Here is a 19,642-nt window from a genome sequence, read left to right as displayed (position 1 = left end):
TGTACAGCCCACCAGATGTTCGTCTCAGGAGTTGTGGAGGACCACAGTATTGAAAGCCCTAGACAATGAGGTATCCTGAGTTGTGGTCCTAAATGATAAGTGATTTAAAATATAATAATCTGAGTAAGTTTGTACTACTTTGGTAGAGGGAGAAAAGACAAATATCAAGAATGTTGCAATTGTATTTCGGGGTTACTAGCAAAAATGGGGTCTATGGGTTCTTTCCTACAATCTGGAACTAAAACAGAGACAGACTTCTAGGCTTTTGGTGGGTGGAAGAGTTTGACAAACTTTTGCTTTAAGCTGTAGAGCCATTGGTGTTGTTGTTGTTGTTATTATTATTATTATTATTTTATCTTAAATCTTTAGATTTTACCTGCTATCAGTAGTTCCCTGAAAACATGGAGAAATTTCACATTTTAACAGGGCAAATACTACTTGTCTTTAATCTTTGTGTAGGTTTGTAAGAGGTGAATGTATCTTTATTTTTTCATGTGCTTTACTGCACTTCATTTCAGTAGAGCAGAATTCGATCCAAGTGTTCTGAGCATCAAACTAAATCTGAGACATATCTGCCAAATGAGCTACTTTGCTTGTCACAGCGTTTATGAGAGTCCAAAGGATTCTTTTACCTGTCCCATTCCCTGCTTCATGGTTAGATTAGGTGAAATCAGAATGTATGTGCAGAAGAAAATGTGTTTTCTCGCACTCCATATTGCCCTGGTCTTACCCCTTGCTTTCTTTACCCGAATAGTCCCAGTTTATCAAGAATGAATAAATAGTCTTTGTCTTGGATTTTGCCCATAGGTCAAAAGCTGTGACTCTCAGAATGGGAGAGAAGTGACTATGTTTGTTCCCACTCTCCTCTATTTTGTGTATTTGTCTTCGTAAGGAAAGAGTTGGTCACCTTTGGTAATACATGGCTGAAGATTAAAGCTGGTGTAGACTAATGTCACATGTTTTAGAAGGGTTAACCGGAACACCTTGAGGGAGAGATTGCTCCTCTAGCAAAAGACAGGTGTGTTCCCTCAGTATTTTAGAATGTAAAACCTCAGGTTTGGGGGGAATGAGGGCAGAGGAGTGCCAGAAATGCAGGAAAAAAAGAGAAAGGTTTGAGGAACGTCTTTGGCTTAGCAATGTGTGATAAGGCAAAGCAGTTACAACCTGTTAGTCCTGTATAGTATGTGTCTGTACCTTTAAGTGTTGTTTTTAAATTTAAAATCCTTTGTAAGAACTTAATGCTTTTGAAGATCCCTTTGGCAGAATATCTTTCATTTATAATTCCATGGAAAATTGCTTTAATTAGTCTAGGTGAAAGTCGTCCTAGCAGTGTAAATATGTATAATTAGAATTTTCTAATTTCACTTTGAGATCTCTAACTTTTGAGTGGCAAAAAACAGATCAACAGGTCTTTTGCTCATGGACTTTTCTGTGGCGTTGTTAAAATGCAAAAGCTTTATTTTTGTTAATAATGACATATTACATTAGTGTCAGATGATGATATGGAATCTGTTCCCTGCTTTTCCCCACCAATACTGCTTCGGTTTATAGATTGCCAACAGAGTTCAGAGATACAGCGGGGATCTACCCATTCTTTGCTTGGACATCCCATTTTCTGTTGCCCAGACCTATGTTGGCAATCACATAAGAACTACGTTATGCTTCTCAGTGCTTTTTTTTTTTTTTTTTTTTTGATAAGGTGGATATCAAAAATAGTTGCTGTGCAAAAGTTAGTAGTCTTCTTCAAGAAGAAAACCAATTCCTTTTCTAATATCCTGTGAAACCGCTTCATTCCTTTATTTTTAAGCCAAACGTCAGCAGAGTACTGCTGCTTTTATCTAGTACTTTTGATATGTAAGTATTGCATTTTGAAAAGATGTCTTCGTTGAAAATTTTTTTTCCCAGTGTCCTCCCTATTATGCTTTGTTTCTATTTTCTGTTAGAGACCAGTCTGTGCACTGGGGGTGTATATCGTGTACATGTATCATTTTGTCAATTATGCATTGTAGACCAAATGTGATTATAAATGAAGCTGTTGAGTTATTGGTGAGTTTTTGGAATTGTAAACTGATTTCCAGTGTACCCTTTATTGTCCACAGGTTTGTTTTGTTTTTAAGGTTTTATTGATAGGGTCCATCTTCACATTGTACAATGTTTTAGTTGCAAGCAGAAAGTAGAATTTGGTATTAACCAGGTTATTTCCGTATCAAAAGGAATACAATTGAAATTGTAGATTTAGGATTGTTAACCATACATGACAATTCTAACTTGACTATTATTCTAACCTACTGTATACAATCTGATTTTTAAAATTGTAGACATGTATGATCTTGGTTTAATGTGTTTTTTTAAAAGTGTTATTGTTGAAAAAAAATGGAAAAACAATGAAGCAAATCTGCTAAGGAGCTGTCAGTTTTCATTACTGACTCTGTAAAATACACTGTTCTCTGTGTACTGTGTGTTATTTTGCCAGCTGCTGCATTAGCCTTCAAAAGTATTTGGAAACTTCAGATGAACCTACATTTCTTGCAAAGTATATTCCTTTCTGTGGTATCTTGTCCTGTAACTGAAGTATAGTAATTATTTTATGGAAATGTTATTAGCACTTCTGTACCAACTTTGAATAAAATGAAAAATTTACATTTCTGTGACTTGAGTATTTTCAGTGTGAACACGTCTGCCCTCAAAAATGTACAGGGTTCTGTGCTAGCGTTGAAGAGGTAGTCCTTCACTGCCTTTTCTCGTTTCTCTTACTGCTTCTGTTTTGAAGTAATTTCAGATTACATGAAAACTCTGAGAAGAGTATGAAGAATTCCAGAATCATTTTCATCCAGATTCGCCGGTAGTTCACATTTTGCCACATTCGCTTTGTCGTTCTCTCTTAATCATACACACTTTTCTGAACCATTTGAGTGTCAAGTTGCAGACACCGTTCCCCTCTACCCCTTAAGTACTTAGAGTATTTTTAAGGTAGAGACAGTCACTCATAAAATCACAATATAATTATCAAAATCTGGAAAGTAACAGTGATACAATATTTTAATCGGAAGTTTTGATTCAAGTGTTGCTATTCCAATAATGTCCTTTAATAGCATTTTTTTTTTAAAGTTCAGAAGCTTTTCTGTCTCTCCCCTTCAATTAGCAACAGTTCCTCAGTTTTTTTTTGTCTTTCATGGTATTGACATTACTGAAGTTTAGAGCCCATTTTGAGAACGCCCCCACCCGATCTGATGTTTCCTTAAGATGAGATTCACGCTGTGCATTTTTGGCAGGTATACGGCATAAGCAGTAATATGCCTTCAGAACTTCACATTGGGAGGTGTGTGATGTTGTATTGTCCCATTATTATTGACACTAACTCTGACACTTGATTAAGGTGGTGTCTGCCAGGTTTCTCTACTATCAAGTTACTGATTCTCCTTTTGCCAATAAGTAATTTGTGGGGAGATAATTGGAGATTATGTAAATAACTTATTCCTCATCGAGCTTGAACCCCTGATTTCAGCATCCATATGTAGTTCTTACCTGAGCAAATTTATCACTATGATGATGCAGAACAGTGATTTTTTTTTTGTTTTTGTTTTGTTTTGCTATACTAAAAGGAAGAGTTTCCCTCTTTCCCCATTTATTTATCAGTATGAACCTGTTTACTGGGTTATAATACATAACTGTCATTATTTTGTTCAAATGTCTCCAGATTTAGCCTGTGACACTCTGCAGGCCAGTTTCCGTGTCCTTCATGACACATTTCCATCACACACACTTCCTTATTGCCCCAAACAGGTGTTTTCATGGTTACCTTGTGCTTTCCTTGCCCCCATCAGGATCAGGCATTTGGGATTAGGGAATGGGATTTTGAAACCAAGGTCTGGGTGTGCTCATTCTTACAGGCGTAAACATGGCCATTCTTCCTGGCTCTTTTCAGTATACCGAAGTGGGAAATTCATACATACCTACTGATACCTCCCAGTTCTAAATGAGTACTAGAGGATTTTTTTTTTTAAAGATTTTATTTATTTATTTGACACAGAGAGGTGACAAGTAGGCAGAGAGAGGCAGAGAAAGGAAGGGGGAAGCAGGCTCCCTGCCTAGCAGAGAGCCCCATGTGGGGCTCGATTCCAGGACCCTGGGATCATGACCTGAGCTGAAGGCAGAGTCTTTAACCCACTGAGCCACCCAGGCACCCCAAGAGGATTCTTTTTAGCTTTCCCCTATTCTATTTTTCTCGCTTTTCCAACTGCAAGAAATCAAGTAATATTGACACATTAACTCATTTTTTTTTCAATTCTACAAATCCTTAGAATTAAAGTTTTTGCATGTCAATAAATATCTTTTAAAAAAGTTTTGCTGAATATGGAGCTGTAGATTGGAAAATATTTTTCTTTAGAGATTTGTAAGCATAAGACCATTTTTCCCCCCCTAGCTTCTAGTCTCAGTGCTCTGAAGTTTCATTATTGTATGCCTTGAAAGTTTTCCATTCATTGTCCTGGCCTGCAGTAGGCTCTCTCATTTCGACAGTCCTGTGTCTTTCATTTCCAGGATGATGATTCTCCCTGTTCTCTCCTTTCTGGAACCCGTTTTGTTCAACTCTTGGACCACGTGTATTGGTCCACTTAATTTCTTACAGTCTTTTGTTATTTAATTTTCTTAATTGTCTTTGTCTCTTTGCTCTAAGGGTGTTCCTAAACTTTATCTTCTGACCCTGCTGTTGAAAAAGAATTTCTCAGATGTTTAATTTTTCAGTGCTCCTTTGTTCCCTGAATCTTCCTCTTTTATCGTCTCTTGTTTCGTGGAAGGCTACGTCTTCTCTCTGAAGCTGCTGTTTTCTCCTCCTGTGCTGTTTGTTTACTCCAGCTTTTCCCGTGTTGGGTTCTCACGTAAAAGGCTTTTCTCAAATGTGTGCTGATCTTTGGTCGTGGGCTTATACCAAGCAGGACGGACTACCACTACCCACTGTGTGGACGGAGCTCGTCAGCTTTGTTGTTTGGCCTTCGTGGCCTGCCACCTGTTGGATGCTCCTGAGGTAGCTTTTGAATGGATTAGATTCCCCAAAGAATATTTGAGGTTTTGCCTGAAGGATAAAAGACCTTGGGCCATTCTAAGTGGGGAAAGCACACCGGGGTCTCGTCTCATTCAGCATGCATTTTTTTCTCAGCCTCTTCTTGGCGTGGAACCCCCACTTCCATCTGCGTGTGTGTCTTCCGGTCCACAGGTTTCCCTCTGTTTTGTCCACTCCAGACAGAAGTAGACTTCCAAACATGCACCTAAGGATCCAATTTTCTTATGCTTTTGACAAACCTTATTTTAGTCTCTCTTCACCCCCACTTTCAGAGCTGTGTCCATCGTTGCCCATTCTTGGATCTTTCCAGGAGTTCTCCAGTGTAAGTGTGGTTGGTTTTGTTTTCCACATCGCTGCTCTCTTCTGTCCGCTTGCTTTCTCTTAAAATTGAATTGCTGTTTTCCTATTTTCCTCGTTCTTGCAGAATTATACCTTTAAAAAAAATCCCTTTACTATAGTTCTAGTAGGTTTTCAGGAGGGAGCATCGTTAAATGCTTGTGTTGAATCTTCCAACATCCTGGGAAGTCCTGGTCCTCCTCACTTAGCTTTTGAAAGTTGAAATTTCAGAGCCTCATAGCCCATTTCTGCCCTTCCCAAAAAGAACATGTTGACAACCAGATAAGCACAGTTGGAGTCTTAAAATTCTGCTTATCCCTGTAAATGCAAAGCTAATGATTACATTTTGCAAGGGCCTGAGAGATTGCATATTTGATTCTTGTGTATAATGCATGAAGCCCACCTATCCAAACATTTTGTATGTGTGTGTGTGTGTGTGTGTGTGTGTGTGTGTGAGAAATTGAGCTTACATACTCATTCCAGGAAACATGAACAGGTGTACAGCTTAGTGAACATGGCTAGTTACTGTTACTTGCGGTGGTTACATTTTGTAAAGTTGCCTCTGACACTGAATTAGTCAATGCTGAGTCCCTGCCCCTTGAGGAAGTACATGGTTAGGTTCCTGTGAGCCAATGGCTGGTCACCACATTTTAATTAACTGATCGATACATAATGTCATTTTAAGTGTTTCTCATAAAGGCATCATGTTTAATATGTGTTTTTGATTTGTAATCATTGAGCTCAAAGCCTATAATAACATCCTTACGCCCTGAATAAAGCTTATCTAATACATTTTTTCCCATAAGGCACAACACATCCTTCTTGCACTTAGGGACACTAAGTCAGCACTTCACCTCACTCAGGGGCTTTTTTTTTTTTTTTTTAAAGATTTTATTTATTTATTTGACAGAGAGCACAAGTAGACAGAGTGCAGTAGGCAGAGACAGAGGGAGAAGCAGACTCCTCGCTGATCATGGAGCCCGATGCAGGGCTTGATCTCAGGACCCTGGGATCATGACCTGAGCCGAAGGCAGCTACCTAACCAACTGAGCCACCCAGGCGCCCCAACTCAGGGGCATTTTAAATAGCACCAATAAAAAGCACAAAATTGTGAAAAACATGGCACTATGTAGGCTGCAAAAAAGGCACCTGCTTTACCATGGGAGATCTGAAACAAGGCAAAGCCTCGATTGTTGGACCTCAGCTGGGAATGTGCGTGTTGGGTGGCAGATTTTCCACCAGTCTCCACACACGCACGTCCTCAAATGACTGTGAAAGTGGTGGGAGTGTTGATCTGGGGGTGACAAACAAACTTGAGCTAGTAGGTGAACTGGCATATCTGTGTTCCACAAATGATGGGGATCAGCTGTACGTGTGAAGCAAACACCTGTGTAACCACCACCCACAGACACTAGAACTTGATCCGTCCCTTCTCCCAGAATGTGCATTTTGCTTTCAGAAAGTTCTGAATTTAAAGAGGTTTCCTGTCTCCAGTTTGCCTCTTTAATTTGATAATTCAAGTTCTGCCTCTGAAGTGTTATTTTTTTCTTCGCTTGGAATTGAAAATAAATATTCAAGATACATATATCCTTAAGTCTCAAAATCAGGCTTCATCTTCTCCATTCTCTTGGGTGTACAGCACAGGACCTGGGCTTCAGACTCTTTACCTGTCGGTCTTTATTTTTTTCTGGACAACTTCGAGGCCGTTGATACCCTTTCTATATGTGGCCTCCAAGTTTAATCCAGTACTCCAGGGTACACACCGAGGTTATTAGACTGTAGGGGTGGGAAGCAAACACAACAAAATGAGGACTACCATTTCCTTGCCTTCACTCTCCTTCCAGTTGTAATATGAAATTTCATCCTCTGGCAGACTCTGTATAATCCCTGTTGTCTCTACATAGTGAATAGAGACAGCATGACTTGCTGACTCAGTTTCCAGAAATTTTCAAAGCTTTTTGAAGTCTGAGTCTGGATGTATAATATTCACTGTACACTCTAGCAGTAGAATGTCCACTGATTCTTGATTATATCCAAGAATCTTGAGAAGTTTGGAGGCACCTTTATGAGCCTGGCTGTGTCTTTGTTCGTTTCCATCTTTCACTTCTTTATTCCTCGTTCCTTGACTGTGCACCTGTTTTTAACCCACAGGATGTGCTTTAGCTTTATTAATGCATTTCTGTCTTTTGAAAACAAAATGGTGCTGTTTTCCTCTTTGCAGCTGAAGATCTTACTTCCCCCTGAATTTTACGACTTAAAGGCTTACTTAACCTTTTCTTCCTTTTCAGTGAATTAAGTGCAGTTAGCAACTTTCACCCATCATCTTTCCATTTATTCTTTGACTTACGCGTTCATCACACCTTTATTGAACACGTTCTGTGTGCCAGGTTCTTTGCATCTCCAGCACCTACTAAAGCTGAGTAGGATGCAGCCTTGAAGAAGTTTAGTTAAGGAAGGGGACACCCTCCTACATAATTACACTTGCAAGATGTGTGTGGAGTGAGAGGGATGACACATGGGCTCGCAGAGGAAATGCACACTTCTAGGAGGCAGCTGAATCTTGAAGGATGTTTTTATTCCTTTAATTCCACTGTGCTTTTATACCCTGCTCCTCCCTGCATGATCCCTCAAGTGCCTGCCTCTCACCACTTGAATTAAGCATCGCCGCAGAGGCCTGGTTGGTGGACACACTGTTGGTCTGTTGTTCCATAGGGTGTGCAAATCTGACTCCTGCCGAAGCCCAATTTCTGAGTCGACCAGTACATATTTTAAAAAACGTTTCTTTTAACCCAGTCAGCGAACACATTTTTGCTAAAACTGTGCACTGATGTTTAGTAGATTCGCGGGATATAAATATGATTTTTTTACAACCCTTTTATCTCCGCTCACTAAATCGTCTGCCGGTTCTTCCCTCCCCAAGTGTTCATGCCATTGTGGTGCTGCCCTCCTCCCCCTCTCTCAAGAGGCTGCCGTAAGGCGAAGGCGGGGAATAGAACTGCGCATGAAGGAGGGCAATCAAGACAGGTAGCTCGATGCCGTATACCTGATTCCTGCTCTCACTATCAGTTTCAGGAGCTTTGGCATTTCATTTACTGGCTGCCATAGTAACCAGGACTCCTGCCAGTCTTCCTGTTTCCCATCTTTTATTCATCTGTAGGTGCATCTGGAGGGGGGATGGGGAAGATAGAAGTGGAAATCTCCCAGTAAGAGGGTGTGGATTTCGGAAGCTCTGAAGAACCTCGAGTATGGATATCTTCATTTTGGCAGGTGCCAGCTGTTGAAGTAGTATTAACCACAAGTAGTCGCCCGTTGGGCTTGTCATTTCTCCATTTCACATTCACGGAGAGCTCCATTATTACTGTGGAAGAAGTGGAGCTTTTATGTTGATTAGAGTTGTAGGAGATCATCGCTGGAAAACCTTTCTAAACCACAGTTCAGCCAAATCACTCATTTTTGAGATAATGAGAAGCCAGCCAGCTTCATACTAGAATGTGGTTCTTACCTTTGTCTGTGCCTGGAGGGCTAGTGCCCAGGATTCTTAAATTCCCAGGCCACTTGAATCAAAGTGTCTGCGGTGAGACATAGGTGAGACATTTTTGAAGTTCCTCAGGTGATTCCAGCGTGCGCTAGAGGAATGCCTTGGTGATGCTGCCCTTTTCCTTCTGTTTACCCAAATCGTGAAAGGGGTAGTTGATTGTATGCAGTTAAGCCTCCAAATTTGGCCCGAAATAACATGTGATTGATACTTTTTGACTTCAGACCTAGGAATTAAGTGGATTATATTTAAGGAACAAAACTGCATTGTAGTTGAACTACACAGAATTGCGGTTAACCTAGGCCCATAAGAAACTGACAGCTCGTAAATTCATAGGAAATTAGATCTCAGGTAGTCATGACTTTCTTCTTGCCTTGTGAGTTAAAGATATTTACATATAATTATAATATATATACTACTTAAATTACTTAAATTTATTATATATATTTAAATATATTTAAATTTATTCATCTCTAACTCTTTGATACCAAGGCTTGTATCAGTGTCTCCCTGTGGGCTAGCTGCAGGTGTCCCGTGGATGCCTGGTGCATTTTGCAGCTGAAGTTACTTCCCTGGTCATCCTGGTACCTTCACATTGGCGGATTCAGCCATGCCATGACGTGTGACTCTCTGCTTTCTTATTTGTGCTTTGTTACTGGCACACATGAATCTGTGCTGAACTCAAGAGTTTTGCTCCTCTGATTTTTTTTTTTCTTCCGTTCTTCCCGGGGTTCTTTTTATTTTCATCACATACCCCAAAGAATACATTTTTTTTTCTTTTTTTTTTTTGACAGAAATCACAACTAGGCAGAGAGGCAGGAGGAAGCAGGCTCCCTGCGGAGCAGAGAGCCCGATGCGGAGCTCGATCCCAGGACCCTGGAATCATGACCTGAGCCGAAGGCAGAGGCCCTAACCCACTGAGCCACCCAGGCGCCCCAAAGAATACATTTTTATGTCTGATTTCCCAGGTCTCAAGAATCTCAGTCTGAGCTACATGGCTGTAGAATACCGTCAAGTTCCCCTGATGTTCCTCATCCCCTTGATTTCATCGGCAGCTGTGTTCTTAGGGCCAGACTCAGCCTTGTCCTGTCACATCTCCTTGGTTGACTCTGATTCTAGAACCAGTGATCTTGAGGCCCCTGACTTACAGATTTCTGGTATTTCTTTGATTACCAAGAAATGAAGCAGCCAGTGTAACAGCTCGTGGTGCTGAAAGTATAGCTTGCAAGGCTCTTCCAGTAACCACTGAGCGACCCAATGGTACCTCTCTGGTTTATTACATTATTAAGAATCTGTGGATGTGGAGTCAGCAAATGAGTTCCAGATGAGGCATAGGTTTATTTTTTCAACACAGTATTAGCAAATTATGGCATCCATAGTAAGATAGCAAACAGTTGGCATAGACTTAGGGGAGGAAATCCATTTGTTTGTTTGTTTTTTAAATACAATTAATTAGCATATAATGCATTATTAATTTCAGAGGTAGAGGTCAGTGATTCATCAATCTTATATGATACCCAATGTTCATATCATCGCATGCCCTCCTTAATGTGTAGCACCCAGTTACCCCATCCCCCACCATCTCCCCTCTAGCAACCTCAGTTTGTATCCTGTCATCAAGAGTCTCTTATGGTTTGTTTCCCCTCTGTATTTTGGTCTTGTTTTATTTTTTCCCTCAGAAGAAATACTTTTAAAATCAAAACAAAACAAAATGAATTTTTCTCAACAGAAGTTTGTTTCTAAAACACCTTTTATTGCTCATTGTAAAAAAAAACAAAAAAACAGATAATAAAGCAAAGTATAAAAAAAGAACAGAATAGTCCTCTCATCTTCACTGCTAGGGAAAAAGAGTTTAACATTTAGCTGTATATTAATCCAGACCTTTTCTCCATGTAAGTACACATGGATTGACCTTACATGCTGATTTTTAGTTTTGTTAAAATATGTTTATGTTTTATATAGGAATCAACATCCTTTTACTAAATGTTTGTATCATACTGAATGATTCAGGGAAAATAATTTAGTGAACCAGTCTTTTATTAATGGACAACTACCTTTCTGTTCATTGTCCTAATAACTTTATGGTGAGATTTTCATAGCTAAGTTCTTGTGCAGGGATATGGTAGTTTTCTCAGAGTAAATTCTTAGAAGTGGCTGTGGGATTGAAGGGATACACATTTGAAACTCCTATATCCTGCCATTTGCCCTCCAGAAAGTTTACATTTTTACCAGTAGTGTAGGTGAAGATTTGAGAAACAACTGAATGTACTAAGGAAAAAACTTGCCTTGAAAAAAAAAGCGATGGCTTGTGTGAGTACCAACACAGTGCCCATGTTGATTCTGCCCCAAATATAAATGCCACCTGCATCTTCCCATTCTTCTGTCCCGCCGTTAGTCCAGACCTGCTCTGAGAGAGCTCTGACCGACCCTCTTTCTGCTTCTAGAAGAGGCGTTCTACTGTTGGGGTCAGGCTGCTGTCCTCTCTAGCCCACCAGTCACAAGTAGCTGCTTCCTTGGAGTTCTTGGAACATTGATGGGTTTTGCTTCCGTGTTGTCTGTGTTTAACTTCCTTTTTAATTAGTTTGCCTACATGTGTCTGTCTTCGTGTCTGCATCGCAGACTTTTAAAGGGCTGGGATTTTGCCTTTCACATCCCTGTGTCTGCCCTTTTGGAGGTGGATTTCACTGTGAGCAACCCAGAAGTACTTGCTGGAAGAGGCCTTTGAGAGGATGGTTTCCAGATTTAAAAAAAATTAGGTAGAGCCTTAAGAAATGGGCAGTGTCCATAACTATACTTGATCCCCCCAACTGGCAGTTTCCTCCGGTTCAACCTGTGTTTCTGACACCCACGGAATGTGGTATGCACATTGTTTTTTCTCCTTCCTTTTCCAGACATAAGGAGTATGCTTCCTCTTTACAACTGATTTGTGTTGTTAAGATTATTTTAAAAATTGTTCCTCAGTAAAGATTGCTAGGTGGTCTCACAAAGATGATCATGTAAATTAAATACCATATTCATAGGTGCTTTTGACTTGCTCTACATTTTAGCCACTTTTAGGGCTCTGTAACGTTGTTAAATGGTCACGTGATATGTCTGAACTGTGAATGTAGTTTCTAATTTAAAATTATTTTTAGAATTGGAGGTACTTTATGCAGAAGACATGACAGTTGCTTATAAAAAGTTATTCAGTGCATTTTACTTTTGTCACTTTCACTATATGGATGTTGGTCCTCGTCTCTTTACCCATCCTTCCCCATTTTTGAAAGCCTGTTAAGTCTTTGTTCAGTAGTTAGTCCGTGTTTGTTATAAATTGTCTTGTAAATATGATTCAAGGGCAGAGTAGTAGAGCGGTGCAGTTCTACTTCTAGGAGCATTGTCTATCTTTGACCTTGGAAAAAGCCTATAAAATGTACTATTCTGGTCACTTAACCCCTAAGTTATGCAGTGTATAACAGTACGTAGTGTGTAGTCATGTTTGAACGTGCATTTATGCTTTACTTTTTTAGTGTTCTAGATTTGTCCTTAATGAATCTTATACTGATTTTAGAATAGCTTCTGTGCTTAGTAATTTTTAATCCTTAATTACCTGGAGTGTTGCAACTGTTGATTCAAATTGTGGGGCAAAAAAGGGGTTCTCTGAACATAAAAATATTCTGAAAAACAGTTCCCCTGGAACCATTTTCGGGGTTGGCCTTTGCAGATGTCGTGAGGCAGGGCTGACACTTTACACGTTTTAAGATAGATGGTTCATCCAGGTCTGTTAGTGACAGAACTTCCCTTAAAGCCTGTTCTGCTGTTGAAAGGTGCTCACAGATTTTCTTTTTCAATCGCTGTCAGAATCTCAATACAGAATTTCAAGGAAATTTCTTTTGAGGAGATAAATCCCAGAATTAAGATGCAGCAGAGAACGAGAGAGGCTTTCACATACACATTTTCCCAGGTTTTGACGGTTTTCTGACCTGGCTCCGCGTTCCATAAATCCTCCTGCTCCGGGCAGCTGCACACCGTGTTGTACGGGAGGACGGCGAGGTGTCGGTGGGCACTGCCTGCGGGTCGGTGTGCGTTCTGCACACTGGGATGGTGTGCTGGCCTCTGAGGGTGTTGTGGTGAAAGCCGAGTGCATCCGAGGGCCAGGGAGTCTAATTTACAAGCGGATTTTGTTGACAAGCCTCTCTTCTTTAATCTTCATTTAATGAGATAAAACACTGGTTGTGGACCGGTGGTATTCCTAGTACTCCCTTGACTTCTTAGCTTAAGTAACCTTACTGAAAGGGGGATTTTATTTTGCCGCAAGTAGAGATGTCCTTCTTTTTATTTTTCCTGTTTGCTCTCGTCTTTATCGTAGAAACTTTGTCCATTAGACTCTCTAGAGGTTTTCAAAATGTAGCCTGAGCTGCCTGGACTTCCAGGGACGCCCGCAGGAAACCGTTACAAAAGCAGTAGCGGGTAAAGAGCTCGTACCTTGATGCGAGTCCAGGCACAGCACCAAGCCTTACTAGTCGTCAGCGTGTTCCTCACTTCTGCACTTGTAGCTTTTTAAAAACCCATTTTCACTTCGGAATGTCCTTCAGAATCAGGGCTGGTGCCAGAATAGTGCTGGAATTTAATCTTGGCAGGGGCTTTAGAAGTGAGCCAGTCCAGCTTCCCACCCAATGCAAAGACTGACTCGGTGGTCCTCCTGTATCCAGTGATGGGGGGAGGCTCGCTGCTTCACATGGCAGCCCATCTCGTTCACGTGGCTGGAATTTTCAGAAATGTGTGGTTTACACACTGTTTCTCTATAATGTTTACCCTTTGGTTCCTGTCTAAACCTTAGGGTCTGATCAAAATATGACATACCTATTTTTTTTCAGAGTAGCCATGCAAATATATGAGGTTTTGGATTTTCCCTGAGTTGTCATTTGCAGCCTGAATATCAGTAGTTTTAGTAATTCATAATAATAACACCCAAACTGGTCATTTTGTCCAATGTGAATTTTTTTTTAGATAGATTTTATTTATTTATTTGACAGAGAGAGAGAGATCACAAGCAGGCAGAGACGCAGGCAGAGAGCGGGGAAAGCATGTTCCCCGCTGAGCTGAGACCCCAATGCGGGGCTCTATCCCAGGACCCTGGGATCATGATTTGAGCCGAAGGCAGAGGCTTTAACCCACTAAGCCACCCAGGCACCCCTCCAGTGTGAATTTTTTAAAGTATTGTTTAGTGTAAATTTTTTGGACAGTACTTTATCTTAACAGCAAATAATTAGAACTAAGTTTAATATTTATATTTGTATATATACTAGGACTTGTTATCTAAAATACATGAATATTTAGTTTCACTTCTATTAGATGAATTCTGGATTCTTTTAAACTACACTATTAGTATTAACAGCATTTTGGCACTATATGAAATAAATAGAAAAAACTGGTATTGCCATTTTGCTTGCTTGAATATTGCAGTTACTAAATGACAATGAGCTACCTTGTATATATGAAAAGCAGCTTCAAATTATAGTAGAGATTGGAGGAAACTTACGGTTCCTCAAGGAAAAATGAGTTAGCAAGCAAAGGTTGGAATTGATACATTCATTTGCTTATTTAACCACCATTTTCTAGTGCCTGCCCCCTGCTAACGTGAAGTGCTTTAGACTTTGGGCGTACAGAGGAGTCCATGATGGACAAAAGTCCTTGCTGTCTTGCAACTTCTTTCTAGCAATGAAAGGATATTTACAGATTGCCACAAGTGCTGTTTAGAAAGAAACAGGAATGACCGACTACCTGGGGGAGGCAGGGCAGTTTGGGTGATGAGGATATCAGCATGAGGGGCACAGAAGAGAAGAGAGGGAGATGACTTTCAAACTTTGTATGCTCCTGGAATATTTTGAGAATTACAGTATAAATGTTGTTTGTGTGAAGCTTGTAGAGGCAGAAAATTTGTTGGGAACCGCTGATTTTCACATGAGAAAACTGAGGCACAGGTTTAAAAATGGATAAATTTTAACAATTCATGCAAGGTTGTAACTCATTTGTGAATGAGCCGGGACTGGGATCCAGTTTTCCTAGTTCCCATTCACATTCATTCATTGTTTCTTTTCCATAGTTTTTTTCAAGTGAACGTTTTTAGCCCCTCAGTCTGTGCCTTGCCAAAATTGTGTTTCATTGCCATATGGTGGATTGGAGGAAAGTCTTAAGGAGCTGCTTTCAGATGGGATGGGAGAAGCCTATGAGAAGCACACACAACCTTTCTTAGAATAGTTGGAATTAAATGGTTCAGAGACCTTGTGAATGAGAATTATGGCAGCAAGATCATTTCCTCTCCTGTAGACCATATGTTCTTACAAATCGAACATTGTGCTGGATTGGATTGAGGAGAACTTTTTGTTTGGTTTGGTTTTGTTTTGAAGCCTAAAAATTTTATTTTAATAGAGCTTTAGGTTTCACTGGATGAGGAAAGGTGCAGTTGGCACCTTGGGTTGGTGAGGAGAAGAGCTTGGTGGTTGGAGTGGTGAATCTGTAGTCACTTCCATAAGGCCTGTGATGACTGGAACATCCAGGCTGGTGTTGTTCACTTAGATTGGTGCCATGTGTGTCTACCTGATGACCCATCCCAGGGGGCATTCTCTGTCTGCATACCTCAGTGGCCCAGGCTCATGGTTTTTATTTGTGATGCATTTTAGGGTTAGTGGATTGAGGCCTTGCCTGTATCCCCTCAGTCCATTGCAGTGGAGAGCAGAGGTTGGACAGTTAGTAAATAACATAGTCTTTGCAGGACATACAGTTTCTGATATAATTTCAGATCTACCTGTGGCACGAAAGCAGCCATGGGCACTATGCCCATGAATGAGCTGGCTGTGTTCCAATAAAACTTTATTTGCACAAACAGGTAATGAGACAGATGGCTCTGGAGCCCTTGTATGCTAGACCCCTGCTATAGAATGATGAGGTAAGGTAGATGGGACGAGTTGAACTCCTCTAATAAATAAGAAATATGATGTTGGTGTTGTTAAAAATTTTATTTATCAGAGAGAAAGAGAGGGAGAGAGTATACGTGTGCAGGTGCACAAGCAAGGTGGGGGCAGAGGGAGAGAGGGAGAAGCAGATCCCCCGCTGAGCAGAGGGCCCAAGAAGGGCCTCCCAGGACCCTGAGATCATGACCCCAGTCGAAGGCAGACACATAGACGACTGAGCCACTCAGATGCCTCAACAAGAAATATTTTTGTTTCTCCATCTTTCTTTTAAAACTTTTGGGTTCTGTGAAATTACCATGAAACGAATGTGGCCGTTACAGCAGTCTGCAACTTGACCTTGACATACTAAAGTCAAACAAAATGTATTTTGATATTTCCCTAGAGTTATATTCTTGTTAGGTAGCTTTACCCTGTTTTAGGACAGAAGAAAATTTATTTCAGAAGTTCTTCAGAGGGGTTGCTCCATGTTTCATACTGTAAGCTCTTCAGTTGGATTTTAAACAAGACGAGTTATTGAGATACATTCTTTTTTTAGTCAAGCAAAACTGAAATTAAAATTTACGATTTGGGTAGATAATCAGAAGACTGTAATCCATCAAAGTTTGGGGGTTTTTTTGTAAAAAAACTTAACCCACATCTTTATTTGGGAAGACTATTTTTCTGCCTAATCATAAGTTAATAGGTGCAGCACCAGGTCAAGAAGTGGCATTGTTAATGAAATGAAATATTACCCTGCTGTTACTAACGGGGCTTCTGCAGAAATGTGGAAATGCCTAACTAATGAAATGTGAGAATTTAGTCTCCCTGTTGATTAGAACTGTGTAAAAACACGTTTGTGTACAATTGTGAAGAGAAATTGCCATAGATTTTCTACCTGTTTAGTGTTAGTGTGAAATGATTTGGGCCCCTGTTTTTATTGTTGGTGGGAAATTTGTTTTATCATAAAGCTGGTTAAATACATAAATATAATTTTTAGTAGGAATCTAAAAAAATTCCTGGTGGGCTGCAGTGTGAGATGAAAGTAAAAATTTAATTTCTCAACCTTAAACTAGTACTTTGTGCATTCATAGCATTTTAACAGAATTTGTAGAATGCAAATTTACAGGAATGGTGGATTTTCTTTGGTTACCGGAGTGCACACTTTAAAATGATTCTCTGTTATTCTTTTCGCTTGATCTGAAATGAGCCCCTGGAAGGTAGTCTTAAGTTCACTCCTGCACTTCGTGTTCTCTCTATCTGGATCCCTTCAATTATGTCTTTGAGGAGAAGCATCCCTTTTCCTTGACGAGGTGCCCCTCTGGCATCCTCTGCCCGTCCCCCAATTTCTTTCGCCGGTGTTCCTTCCCTTGCACCAGGCTCTTCCACTTACCAGCTGCCGTGTCCTCTCAGAGTCATGGCATCTCTCTGAGACCCCAACTTCCAAATTGGTAAACTGTCTTTGCTCTTTTTTTCTTTTCTTTATTTTGGTGAAGATTAAATATGTAACAGTAAAACACTAGACCAGCGCGGGGCTCACAGCAGTTGCGCAATAAATCAGCCTTGCCGTCGTTCTTACTTAAACCATCTTCCATTTTATCCTCTTGACTGCTTCATTCCCCTTTAACTACTAACTTGCTCCCGTTCTCTGCCTGGTAGGACATCCTGCTCACACTCAGCCTCCTGTGCTTTCTCTTTCCCTTCATTGCTGTCACACCTGCACCACAGAAACTTGCCATCTAGCTCCTGGCCCCATTCCGTGTGACGGCGCAGCCACCATACCGTGGCCTTTGCTTCCTTGTCATCCTCTACCCTGTCATTCTGGAGTCTGTGTGTTCGCCAAGTTTCTGTCACAAGGTGGGCCTGATTTTCCTTGACTGTTTGACTGCCTTTTCCGTTTGCTTCTCTGACTTCAGGTTCCCTTGGCAGGCCACATGGTTGTGTTCCCCAGGGTCTGTTGCTCCCTTCTCCCCCTGCACCCTCCCTCCACGATGTCCCCTACTCCTGGGGCTCCAGAAGCCCTCCTATGCAGATGATCTTAAATGGGTAGTTCTAAGCTGCCCTTTTGTTTCGAGCTTAAGGTTTACATCTTGAAAGGTCAGCTTGGAGGAGCTGTGGGCAACTCAAATTCAGCATATCAAATTCATCTTTTTATTGTGCCCAGCGAGCATCCGCAGGTTTCCCTCTAGCTGTTAGTAACAAAACCGTCTCCCCAGCCTCCATATTTTAGGGCTCCTCCTCTGCCACGTCTCTGCCTTGCTCCCCCATTGCCATAGCTGCATCTTCTCAGGTTTATCCTGTAAAGTATCTTTGCTTTCACAGTTCTTCTGTATATACATATGTAAAGAGAGAGATCTGGAAAAAAGTTCACCTGAGTGTTTGAAGTCTTTGATCTCTGGGTGGTGGGGATTTATACTGTTTCGATTTTGTTGTTTTTAACGGGCATCAGGATTTCCGTGCTCGAGTGCCCTCTCAGCCCTCCTGCATCCTGATCATCAGCCGGCGGGACTCGTCCTAGTTACACTCACACTTTCTTGCCTTTGCTCCTGGACTCAGAGCCTGTTCCGCTGGTTCTTTGCATCTCCCAGTGTCACTTTTCAGGGCTTCTCCCAAATAAGCTTTGCTTTAGTGCATTCATTTTCCCAACCCAATGTGCCGCCTTTCACAAGCTCTCTTTGCGGTGGCTTTTTGTGTTAATTCCTTTATTAGATTGTAAGCTCCAAGAGAGCAGAGAGTGGGTCTTACTCATCCTTTTCCATGTTTGGTTATAATCTCCCTGTTTTTCTTTGGGGACAACCCCTTTTCCCACTGGCTCTGGTTCTGGTGGGATGGTCAGTCAAAGCGTCCTGCCAAGAGGATGGGATGTTCTTCCCCTGGAATTTGGATTTTGAGTCATGGGATACAAGGACTGACAATGATTGGCGTGGATTCATCCTGGCCAAGGTGCTCTGAAGAAGCCATTTCTTAGTTCCTGCTTCCCAGATCCCTGCAGCTGCCCTGGTTCCAGAACTCTCCGAGGCCTGGTTCTTCAGATTTTCCTTCGTATCTGTGAGCTATCTCGTATCCTTACACTAAATGTCTCTCTCTTTAAATTTTAAGATAGCTAGACAGTTTCTGTTGCTTTTTTTCCCTACCAATAGAGCTGTTATGATTGGAACTGACCAGACTTAATCATTGTAGTTCATATATTGATTCTGATACGTTTTTTTCTTCTCTTTAAAAATGAAAACAAAAAAACAGCCAGAGACTGCTGCTGCTTTGAAACGTACGCTAGAAGCCCTGATGGACAGAGGGGCGATAGTGAGGAACTTGGAAAATCTGGGTGACCGAGCGCTGCCTTATAAGATTTCCGCCCACAGCCAGCAGCACAGAAGAGGAGGGTAAGTGTCTTCACGAACCTCAACAAATGGCTTTGGTAGGCTGTTAAGAATGTGTTTAGTTCACGTTGGAAATGATGATAATTTCTCAGGAGATCTCTGTTGCACCAGGTGGCCTGTGGGTTCATACTCTCGTGGTGTTGTGATTTAAATGGGTGCCAGTATAGCTGGTCCATAATAAACCATAACCAGAGTACAGAAACAGGTCATGCGAGGAGCAACAGGTGTATAAGCTTTTGATGGCGGGAAACTTTTCTTGTCAACCTACGCACTGTTTCCTCCTGACATTTCTTCAGCTTTGCCTTTATAGCGCCTCAGTGAGCAATGTGCTGTCCACACACTCGGTGCATCCTTTGTAAATAATGCGGGTTGTAGGTAACAAGCACAAGGTGCTGGGAGTAATGCGTTT

General features: G+C 41.1%; 1 protein-coding gene across 3 annotated transcripts in view; it reads left to right on the top strand.

Moving 5' to 3' along the window:
- MRPS6 (mitochondrial ribosomal protein S6) overlaps positions 1-19,642 on the top strand; it is a 66,906-nt gene that overhangs the window by 31,785 nt on the left and 15,479 nt on the right. For 2 of the 3 annotated variants that reach the window (XM_032865386.1, XM_032865385.1), the window contains exon 2: positions 19,097-19,236. In XM_032865386.1, coding sequence (XP_032721277.1) covers positions 19,139-19,236 — 98 coding nt within the window. In that variant the 5' untranslated portion in view covers positions 19,097-19,138. Of the gene's footprint in view, positions 1-8,305; positions 8,420-19,096; positions 19,237-19,642 lie in introns of those variants that run through there. The other variant, XM_032865384.1, reaches the window with a different exon arrangement.

The sequence above is a fragment of the Lontra canadensis genome, unplaced genomic scaffold, assembly GCF_010015895.1.
Source record: "Lontra canadensis isolate GAN:19392208 unplaced genomic scaffold, GSC_riverotter_1.0 scaffold29, whole genome shotgun sequence".
NCBI classification, from domain to species: Eukaryota; Metazoa; Chordata; class Mammalia; order Carnivora; family Mustelidae; genus Lontra; species Lontra canadensis.
Note: the sequence above shows the minus strand (reverse complement) of the source record. Positions and strands in the feature narration are given on the sequence as shown.